Source organism: Nicotiana sylvestris, chromosome 1, assembly GCF_000393655.2.
Source record: "Nicotiana sylvestris chromosome 1, ASM39365v2, whole genome shotgun sequence".
Classification (NCBI taxonomy): Eukaryota; Viridiplantae; Streptophyta; class Magnoliopsida; order Solanales; family Solanaceae; genus Nicotiana; species Nicotiana sylvestris.
The window spans coordinates 38,341,785-38,352,804 of record NC_091057.1 but is presented as its reverse complement, the minus strand read 5'-3'; the positions used below and the strand labels follow the sequence as shown (position 1 = coordinate 38,352,804).

The following is an 11,020-nucleotide window of genomic DNA, read 5'->3' as shown; positions in this document are numbered from 1 at the left end:
TTAATCCCGAATCGAGGAAAAGAATGACTCCATATTACAGTCTGCGTACCAGAAATCCGGATAAGGAATTCTGTTAACCCGGGAGAAGGTGTTAGGCATTCCCGAGTTCCGTGGTTCTAGCACGGTCGCTCAACTGTCATATTCGGCTTGATTATCTGATTTTATACAAATATGAACTTATGTGCAAATTTTAACTTTTTTAACCGCTTTTATCATTTACTGTTATTTTTATCAAGAATTGCAACGTTGTGAAAATGTATCTCAAACCGCGTTACAATCAATGTACCCGTGGTCGTCGACACACTTTGACTCCGTTGAGATTTGGATTTGGGTCACATCAATGTGCACCCAAGTTTAAGGAAATTAAATTATTAAAGGCGCGACTAGCGTATTGTTATTTTGGGGAAGGCCGTAAAATTCGCTAAACGGTCTGTCCCGAATTCTAAGTATTTTAATATATACATTTAGACAGCCCCGCAGCTTGTGCCTTTTTGTTTGTCGAGGCTCGTCTCATTCATTATTTAAAACAAAAAGAATTTGCAACGTCATGGAAATGCATCTCAGATCACGTCACAATCACTGTACCCGTGATTAGAGACACCTTTCGATTTCGTTGAGATTTGGATCTGGGTCACATAAATGTGCACCCGAGTTTAAGGAGATAACGTTATTAAATATGCTCCTAAAATGACTAACGTATTATTATTTTGGGAAGGCCGTGGAATTTTGCTAAACGGTCCATCCCGAAGTCTAAGCAATTTTAAAACAAATATTTACTGAGGGCCTCGCGATTTTATATTTTTCGGCGAGGCTCATCTCATTTTTTATTTTTTAAGGATAAACCTACAGCACCTACATTTTCTATTAAGTTCGTCTCTAAAATAAAAGAAAAACTCTTAATTAATTACATGCTGAAAAACGTGACTTATTAGTTATTAGTTTACGGCTGACACAAACAAGAAATTGCAGCAGAGTTTGTACAAAGAGGGATTGCTTTCGTTTTATATTCTATTATTCAAGAAAACTGAAACATGAGATTGACACACAATAATATCGAAGCAGATTATTTTTAGGCGAAGAAATTAGACGTATTCGACCTTATTCATTGACGGGCATACGTATGAAATTCAGTTAATTATTCCTTACATGCTTGACACTTAAAAACGGAACAACTGAAACTAACCCTATCTAACTTAATTGGTATTACCACGTGTTTAGCTACACGATTTTTTTTATCTTTTTGCTATAATCCAGATTGCCTAGTATGCCTTTGAAATACATATTATCTACTGATGAATTAAGGTGACACAAATGTGATCACTGCATTCATTTTAACAGACCCTATGTGAAACCATTGTTGGCCAAGTATCACTATTATCCAGCTAGCTTCTTTCTGATTTACATACAACAACAGATTACCAGACCAAACTCAATAGGAATGAAAACTGTTCCGTTACATAGTTTGAAAGCCAAACTTTACATGTTGAACACACAAGTATTCTAAACTACAGGCAGCAGAAAAATGGTAACTATGCTAATGTTTGGACTGCAACACTTCTTATGCTCTTATTCAACTCCAAACTCACCATTACATCAATGAATTTAGAATGTGTACCTGGATGTTTGGACAATAAGAAGGAGAAGAAGAAAAGTATCAGCAGCATGCAACCAAACAGCAACAACACAGCAACAACAATCAGCCCAATGATGAAACTCACAAGTGGTCGAGCACCAAGCAAACAAACCCAGAAAACAGAGTAGTAAAACAGCCGAGAAAACCAGAATGTTCAATGCAATATCAACAGCAATCCAATGATGACAAACAGCTCGGCAAACAACCAACAACAATTGGCAAAGACAGCTTGTCTAACTTAAAATCTTATGCAGTTTCAGTCAGTGTTTGGTTACAATATTCTGAAGTTTTCTTTATGTTTCTTTCTTTCAGTTTTTCCAACTTAAAACCTCTCTGAAGACTAAAAATGTCCACCTTTTTTTATGTTCTAAAACAACTTATTTATAAGCAGAAAATGGCAAGCACTAAGCTGCCTTCAACCCTTTACAACCTGTTGGTCAAATCAGAAACCTCTCCTTTCCTGCTGTCTTTCCACTCAAAAATTTAAAAGTAGAAACCCTCTCATGAGATTCCCTGACAGCCTTTAACTTAGATATGGTTTATTATTTCTTAACCAAATCAGGGTGTGGGCAGCCTGAATATGCCCTGACAGCACATGCTGTCAAGTTATTTTTAATCTCCAAAAGGGCCTTGCGGCACATGCTGTGCACAAGTGCACATGCCATCAATTCAGACTGCAGCTAACAAACCAATCCTTAAATTTTCTGATTCAAATACACCAACTATAAGTAGCTATACTCAATTCCCAATTTGATTCAAACAATGTTCAACAGGAAACAAATCAAGTTGTTATTATTCAAACAGTTGAAACTAATCGACGACACGAATCGAATCGACTATACTAGTTATAACATATACAACCAATAGCCAATGATCAGAAATCCAATAGTATCAACATGAGAACAAATTATACTGACTAAGCAAAAGTTGTACTGGGGAATTAATTAATCAATCAAATTTAAGTTCAATCGATTGTACAGCTTATACACATACACATGATCAGTAGATGGAAAGAACTTGGCCAAATACAGAAGTCCGGGCAAGGTGGACAACAACAGTCGACAAAAATTCAATAACATAAATTAAATAAAACCTTTGGACATATGAACAGACATTCAATTACAACAGACAAAATAAACTAATAACGAAAACAAAAATTACCTTAAAGCCTTGAAAAATCAGAAAACCCCAGCTCGGATTTCAAAAATCGACCTTTCTTGGGGTTGAATGGACTTTAATCGAAGTGTTCTCTAACGAAAACACTTCGATTAAGGTCCATTAGACCCTAATCATCTGGTTCAACGGACACAGATCGGACATGAGGACTCCTAGGGTTTCTAGAGGGCAGATTTGGGATTTGGGTTTCCCTGGTTAGATTCGAACAAAACCAAGCATGGTTTGTTCACGGGGGAGGTCAGGGGAATGTCTGGTATGAACCTGGGGTAGATCGGTGTAGATCGAATTTTGCTCGAATCATCAAATGAAGATTCGAGAACCTAGGGTTTGATTCGAGACAAAAGGACAACAGATCTATGTTCAGGGTGGTGAGGCGGTCCTAGGGTGTTAAGGTGGGGGTCACTGGCGTCCTTGCCGCCGAGTTTAATGGTGAAGGGAAAGGGGGCGGCTCTAGGGTTCTGGGGTTTTTTGGGTTTGTGAAGGGGATGACTAAGGCAGGGGGGAGGTTTGGCTTAGGCGCGGGGTGAAGGGGGAAGGTTTATATATGGGGTAAGGGATCTGATATTGGCCGTTGGATTGCCACTGATCAACGGTTGTGATCTTTCCACTAAAAGAAACGGTGTCGTTTGTTCTCATGCTGGGATGGATCAGACCAGGTTTCATTGGGTCGGGTCCGGTAACGGGTAAAGGAGATGGGACGAGGGCTGTTAGATCGGCCTAGTTTGAACGGTTGAGACTAGACGGCCTATACGACGTCGTTTGGGGCGTCTCGCAGAAGGCCTGGTTGGACTGGGTCATTTGTATTGGTTTGGGCCTGATTTCATTTGAAATTCTAGCCCAAATCCAATGTTTTCCTTCTTATAACTTAAATAAAATTCCTAAAATAAAATCATACCAATATTAATTAATACTCAAAACAGCAATTATCACTCACATTAACATTTAATTAAAATAAAATCACTTAATGACAAAAATAGAATGAAAGAAGCATTTTTTGTGATTTTCCTTTTACTAGGATTACGGTTCAACTGTACACGACATATATTTTTATATTTTTCGTTTGATAAAAATAAAACGGACAAGTTCACAAATAACCAACAAAAATGCCACGTAAAATCCAAAAAATTGTACAGCAGGACCATTTATTTCTTTTGGAGCGTCTTCCGTGAAGCAAAAATCACGTGCTTACAATTCATACTTTCAGTATATCAACATGTGTTAGTTTATCTTCCAAATTTAGTATGTTATGATATCACATGTTGATTCAGCCAGCTAGTTGGTTCGCTCGGTCACATGTAGTCACGCACCGAGTGTCGTATTATATCCAGGCCCAGGTTCGGGGCGTGACATAAAGTGTTTAGGAGGGTTAGTCACTATTCCTAAATTTATCCTACCCATCCTTAAGCCAACATTACAACCATAAAAAGTCCTAAGTGATGTTAGACCGAGCAAGCCTACATTAGTAGAGGTTTACATAATGGGCAAGTTTATGGTACTTTATGCATGCATGTGACTTCTTTGTGAGAGTGGGGAATTTCTTTGATATATGAGAATCCTTAAAATATATTTGAGCTTTTGATTAGAATGTGTGGATTTAACTTTGTAACGACCCGACCGATCATTTCTAGAGTTGTAGCCTCGTTCCCCCATTTTCTGCTCCTTTTGTGCTCTACAACTATTATATAACTTACTGGGTTGGTTGGTTCGGGTTCGGGGATATTTTAGAGTGAATTGAGACACTTAGTCTCATAATTTTGAAATCTTAAGTTGGAAAAGTTTATCGGATGTCTACTTATGTGTAAACGACCTCAGATTTAAATTTTGATGGTTTTGTTAGCTCCATTGGGTAATTTTTGACTTAGGAGCGCGTCCGGATTATGATTTTGAGTTCTGTAGTAGAAGTATGCTTGAAATGGCAAAAGTTGAAATTTTGAAAAGTTTGACCAAGAATGAAATTTTTTATATCGGGGTCGGATTGGATCTACTGAAGTTGGAGTAGGTTCGTGGTGTCATTTCTGGCTTGTGTGCAAAATTTGAGGTCAATCGGACGTGATTTGATAGGCTTCGACGTTGTTTGTAGAATTTGGAAATTTCAAAGTTTATTAGGCTTGAATCTATGTGTGATTCGTGTTTTTGATGTTATTTGAGGTGATTTGAAGTCTCGACTAAGTTCATATCATGATTTAGGAATCATTGGTATGTTTGGTTGAGGTCACCGAGGCCTCGGGTTGATTTCGGGTGGTTAACGGACTTGCTTGAATTAGAGGGCAACTGAAGTTTTTGGTCACTGCTGGTGTAATCACACCTGCAGAGTGGGAACCACATATGCGAGCCCGCAGGAGTGGGATTTCATCTGCATGTGCGGAAGGCCTGGGCCGAAACTATATAAGCGACGAGATTTTTCACCATTTCTATCATTTTGAGCTTGAATTTTGGAGGTTTTTGAGAACATTTTCAAGGGGATTCCTGAGGTAAGTTCTTTATGTTTATTCTATTCAATAATTATGTTTCCCGATTGATTTTTCCACTAGTTAGTATGTATTTTGGGGGTTTGAGTGGTGAAATGATGTCGGATTTCGATATATTTTGTATGGTTAGACACGTGAGTGAATGAGATTTCGGTTTTTGTGACTTTTGTCGAATTCGAGACGTGGGCCCGGGGCCGGCTTTTGGCCAATTTCGAATTTTGGCTTATAATTTTGTATTTTCTTATCGAATTGATTCCTTTAGCCCGTATTGATTGTATTGTACTGCTTGTGGCTAGATTCGGGACATTTGGAGGCTGACTTGCAAGGCAAAGGCATATTGGAGTAGAGTTTTGCTCGGATTGAGGTATGTAACAGTTCTAAATCTGGTTTTGAGGGTATATACCCCGGGATTATGCGTTATATGATTGGTTTGGAGGTGACACACATGCTAGGTGACGGGTGTATGGGTGTGCACCTTAGAAATTGTGACTTGGTCAATTCCGTGGAACTGTAAAGTTGAATAACTTGTTGTTTGCCATGTGCTCTCCCTGTGTTATAGAAATTTGACTACTAATCATGTTAGAAATCATGATTAGGGTATGTGTTGTGTTGATACTGTTGGGACCCACATAGGTCTTCTACTTGCTGAATTATTTTCTAATTGATGTCTTGTACTCAGTCATGGTTTTACTTGCGTATCATATCTCAATCTCTTCTTGTTTCTTGTTGATACATTATATTATCTCTGTTTGGGCTGATTTTTTATTTTATTTTTGAGAGTCTGAGAGACTGGGAGTGGTTGGTGACTGAGTTAGGGCCTGAGTGCCGAGCTGAGAGCTATATGTATGTGTGTGTGTGTGTGTTTATATATGGATCGGGTTACACACCGTGACGAGCCTGAGGGCTGTATGTATATGGATCGGGTAGTACGCCGCAACGAGCCTTATGGCTATTTATATATTATGGGATCGGGCTGCAAGCCGCAGCGATATAAGGCTTTGGCTGAAGGAGCCCCTCCGGAGTCTGTACATCCCCACTGAGTGCATGTACCTATTGAGTGCGAGTGTTGAGGGTTGAGAGCTGAGTGATGAGCTATTGAGAAACACTGAGCGACTGTTGTCCTGAGAGGCTTTATTTGCTTTCAGTGTTGTTACATATAGCTACTTTATGTCACTGTTTTGAAACTTCTGGGAGATATTATATGCGGTTTTTACTTGAACCTGGCATGTATAAACTGATTTGACTTAATTGCCGGATTTGAAAGCATGTCTACTTTCTTGTTAAGATTATTGAAAATGAACTATAACTGTGTAGCTCTTCACTATCGTTTAGTTCCTTATTTATTATTGTTACTTACTGAGTTGGTTGTACTCATGCTACACCCTGCACCTCGTCCGTAGATCCAGGTGTTTTCGGACATGGTGGGCGTTGATATCGTGCACAGTTGATCTTCGAAGATTTACGAGATAGCTCCCCGGCGTTCGCAGTCCTTGTTTCTCCTTCCTTATCTTTCTCTTATTTGTATTTTATCTAGACTTTCGTAGACATCTCTTTTCTAGACTGGTGATGTATAGATGCTCATAAGCTCAGTGACACCCCAATTTAGGAGCTATTTTCCGCATTTGTATTTTGGGTTTTTGCCCCGTTTTATGAAAACTTTAGTTATTTAAAATTTCTTGATTCAGTTTCTGTTAAATATTGGTAGTATTTTGGAAATGTCGGTTTGCCTAGTACTACAATAGGCATCATCACGATAGGTTAGGATTGGGTCGTGACAAACTTACTCTCTTGTTCTTGTTGTAAGGGCACATGATTTTGCAAGGGATAAGTAACGTTAATAGATTTCTCTATGATGTAAGTATTCAGGCCATGAATGCATTGTAATATTGGGTCGGTTTGTGAGGTTAAGATTGTTAGAAACATGTTGTCTTTTTGTTGAATAAAGATTTGAAGTATGGATAGAGTAAAGGAAAATTTGAAGGCATATGCTAAAGTTTAATTGTTGCTATCAATCATAGTCATCGATATGGTGCGCTTCAGATATGCTAAAAGAGAATAAAAGTGCTCTAGGAATTGGTGGTTGACTCGAGGATGAGCAACGTTTATGTGTGGGGTGGTGATGTGAGGCCAAAATGCTATACTTTTAGTACGTTACTCGCCTTATATTTTGTTGTTCTAATGAGTTATTATGCCACATTTGAGCTAAATTTCGTTGTTTTATGTGTAGAAACATCAGAAGGAATCGTTAAATAAACGTTGCACAAAAAGAGGACAAAAATGCAATACAATGGCACAAAAGAATCAATTATCCAAACCGCGCTACAGACCAAGCTTTGCAAGGTCTACAACCATGTTGACCGTGCTATAGACCAGGCTTTGCAAGGTCTATAGCCATGTTGGCCGTGCTATAGACCAGGCTTCGTGAGGTCTATACCCAGGTCGATCGCGATATAGACCAGACTTCGCGAGGTCGACTATAGCTAGGTTGACTGTGTTATAGACCAGGATTCGCGAGGTTTCGACCGTGCTATAGACCTGGCTTCGCGAGGTCTATAGCACGTTAATTAAAAGTCGCAAAATGTAAGACCCCAACCCGGATTTGTACCGAGGGATTGGCATAAATACTCCCCAAACAAGTTATTCTAGGGTGGGACATGATTTTGGAGAAGAAGAAGGCTGCAAAGAACTGTGGAACACGAATCAAACGAGTTTTCTCTTCCTTTATCTCTTTATTTTATAGTTTAATGTCTTTGAACATTATGTTGATTGTTGTTGTATTTATGAGTAGCTAAACTCTCATCTAAGGTTTGATGGAACCTATTGAATGATGATTTTCTACTGTGTTTAATATAGATTTGCCTTCGATTTTTCTCTACTTGTTCAACTATATTTTCATTATTGTTAATTGAAGAGCTCTCAATTAACTGTGATTATAGTGTGTATATTGCTCGAGAGAGATTACATATTTAGGTAGTTGTTGAACAATACCACTCTGAACGTAATTGAGAGATCAATACGGAAGGATTAAAGACGGGATTAGAGTTAACGAAGCCTTGGTGTGATCGTAGTGAGCGGTGAATTAGTGCCAGCTAGTGTAGTCCGAGAGAATATGTCTAGTAAATTGTGGTAGTTGCTCGAGAGAGAGCTACAACACTTAAAGTACTTCCGATCGGTAGAGAATATTTAGGCGAATTTATAGGAAACATAGCGGGAAAAATTCCGAAAATAGGGAAAATCATAACATTAGACTTTTCCAAATCTTGTCTACAACATTTACTTTGTTAAGTTATAAATTACTGCATTTTAATTACTTTGATCTTAGTTAGTAAACTCTCAAATCGTTATATAATATTTTTGAAAGTTGATTACTCGAATTCGTGCAAAAACTAGTGGTTGTAATTATTATATTATTTCCCTGTGGGATTCGACTCCGAATTTGTAAAACGGATTATATTTGCTACGACCGCTTAATCTTTTTTATAAGATATAGTTGGGCGTGATCAACCATCCACCCCTTTCCCAGAGATAAAAGGTAAATAGAAAGTAAATATGAGAAAAAGATACACTGTGATGCTGAATGATATAATATGTTTGCAAGGATGTAAACATATAAACTGATCGCCATTACTTTTGACGGTTCTTTTAGACAAGTAGCTAGTGAATATGGTTAACACCACTGACATTAATATACACAACGAAGAGTACCAATCAAGCAAATTCAGGAAAATTAATGCAACATATTTTATGGAGTTCTATTAGACTACCTGAACTTTTGGGCTTTCATCTACTACTTGCACTGGTTTGCCGCATACAAGATTTTCAGATTTTGTCTCCATTGCCAGCATCAACAGAGATACCTTGGAGCATCCATTTCATATTGAAATAGCATAAGTAATAAAACTGACCAACGACGGAAATATCCATGCTGATAAGCACATTCCAACAGTAGACAGGAATATGGGGTAACTGCATACCTGACTTGTACCAGCAGCATATACCTTTTGTGCAAACCTCACATCAAAGACTTTTTGTTGTTCCAATAGTTCCTTTCTTTCGTGAATAAGTTCCTCCTGAAATCTCCTAATAATATCTTCCACCCTACATACGAGAAGCATAAATGTTGTAGTGAAAGAAAATCGGACAACGATTACATCGGGTTGTTAGCTCCAATCTTAGAAAAGAAAATTTTCTTAGAGTGACCAATGTAGGCCAAGATTTATTAAATAGCACAGCAGAGTATTTGATGTTTCTATTATATTTTCGAAGAAGGTATTCTGACATTTCAGAGAAGAAATATATCCAAATCTTGATCTTTTAAATTGTTTATTCCCCTTCGAATGAGAGAGAGAATCTATCTGGTAATAATTCAAACAAGCATGAGCAGTCCTATAAACTTTATAAGTTTTCATACTCTGAAGAGCAAATTGCTCATTAAACCCTCAAGCTACACGGCCTCATACCTAATTCACGGGAAGAAGAGCTATTTCAAGAACAGATATCTATAGGAATCTGTAAGCGTAGCCTCAACCAGGCATCCTACAGAACATCGAGGTATAATACGATAACACTATGAGATTATCATATATCTTTGTTATTCTTATTTCTTTTATTTTTCTTGATTCGGCTATCTTTCAAGATCCCTACTTACTTGAGCATCAAATTAAAAGTTATTGTGATCTATAGATACAAAATTTTAAATGTGTTATGCCATTAAGTTGATAAAAGAGAAAATTAAACATTGAATCTCAAAATGTCAATCCAATAAGGCTTAAGGCAGATTTAATGTACGATAAGAATAATCAAATAATTGAAGTTTCTTCTTCTTCTTTTTTCCGACTGCGGGAAAAATTGCTGGTGTTCATAAACTACTAAGAAAACAGAAATGTAAAGCACTCACGCTTTGCGGAACTCTTCGCATGAAAGCTGGTCAACAAGATCTTGGGCTTTAGCTGTCCTTTTGGTCATTGCCGTAGAATTTCAATCAAATTTCTCTAATCAGTAAAAAGAAATAACACGGGGGAAAAAAGAAGAAACAACAACCGGCTATACAGTATTGCAACATCTGGTCGTCAAAGAGGTTTCCCATTTTACTTTTTAAAGTAGGGGTGTTGCCATGTGACCAGGAGGTCATGGTTCAAGCTATGGAAATAGCATGCACAAATGCAAGATAAGACTGCGTAAAATAGACCTTTGTAGTCCGACCCTTCTTTGGACCCCGCGTATAGCGCAAGCTTAGTGCACCGAACTGTTTTTTAAAGTTTCATAAATCTTCAAAATTCCCTTGGTAAAACATACTCCCCTTACCAGGGCGGATCTAGCCTTCTGATACCGGGTTCAACTGAACCCATAATTTTGGACGCGGAACATAAATTTCTGTGTAAAACTCTACTAGAATTGCGACAAATAATATGTATGAACTCATAATTTTAAAAATACAATGGGTTCAATAGTAAGAACCTCAAAGGCCAAACCCATAGAATATAAATCCTGAATTCGCCTTTGCACCCTTACCATCTTAAAGATTTCTTGCTAATTGGGTTTTAACATATTTCAAAAGGTTAGCCATTTCTACAGGGTAAAGACAACAATCAGTCACTGTATGTGTATTGGTGGTGAAAAAGCGTTACACGTGAAATATTGGAATGCTGATATGGCATGGCACGTAGAACAATGATATGGCGACAAGTGATTTTTTTAATTGATAGAGAAGAAAAGACACGAGAAGAAATACTCATGAGACGGT

The 11,020-nt window shown here is 37.8% G+C and overlaps 1 protein-coding gene across 1 annotated transcript; it reads right to left on the bottom strand.

Annotated features, from left to right (window-relative positions):
- Window positions 1-1,545: 1,545 nt before the first annotated feature.
- Window positions 1,546-10,301, bottom strand: LOC104219774 (uncharacterized). Its single transcript, XM_009770504.1, has 4 exons — window positions 10,175-10,301; window positions 9,252-9,375; window positions 9,042-9,134; window positions 1,546-1,615 (listed from the first exon to the last, which is right to left on the bottom strand). Exons 1-4 carry the CDS (start codon window positions 10,240-10,242, stop codon window positions 1,589-1,591), a joined length of 312 nt encoding a protein of 103 aa, XP_009768806.1. The 5' UTR covers window positions 10,243-10,301; the 3' UTR covers window positions 1,546-1,588.
- Between the last annotated feature and the right edge of the window lie 719 nt (window positions 10,302-11,020).

Excerpts from the sequence above, each read along its gene's own strand:
- LOC104219774 (XM_009770504.1), bottom strand. The coding sequence starts at position 10,242 with ATGACCAAAAGGACAGCTAAAGCCCAAGATCTTGTTGACCAGCTTTCA. Across the intron at positions 9,376-10,174 it reads TGCGAAGAGTTCCGCAAAGC|GGTGGAAGATATTATTAGGA; the intron begins GTGAGTGCTTTA and ends TCTCGTATGTAG. Across the intron at positions 1,616-9,041 it reads ATGAAAGCCCAAAAGTTCAG|GTACACATTCTAAATTCATT; the intron begins GTAGTCTAATAG and ends CCAAACATCCAG.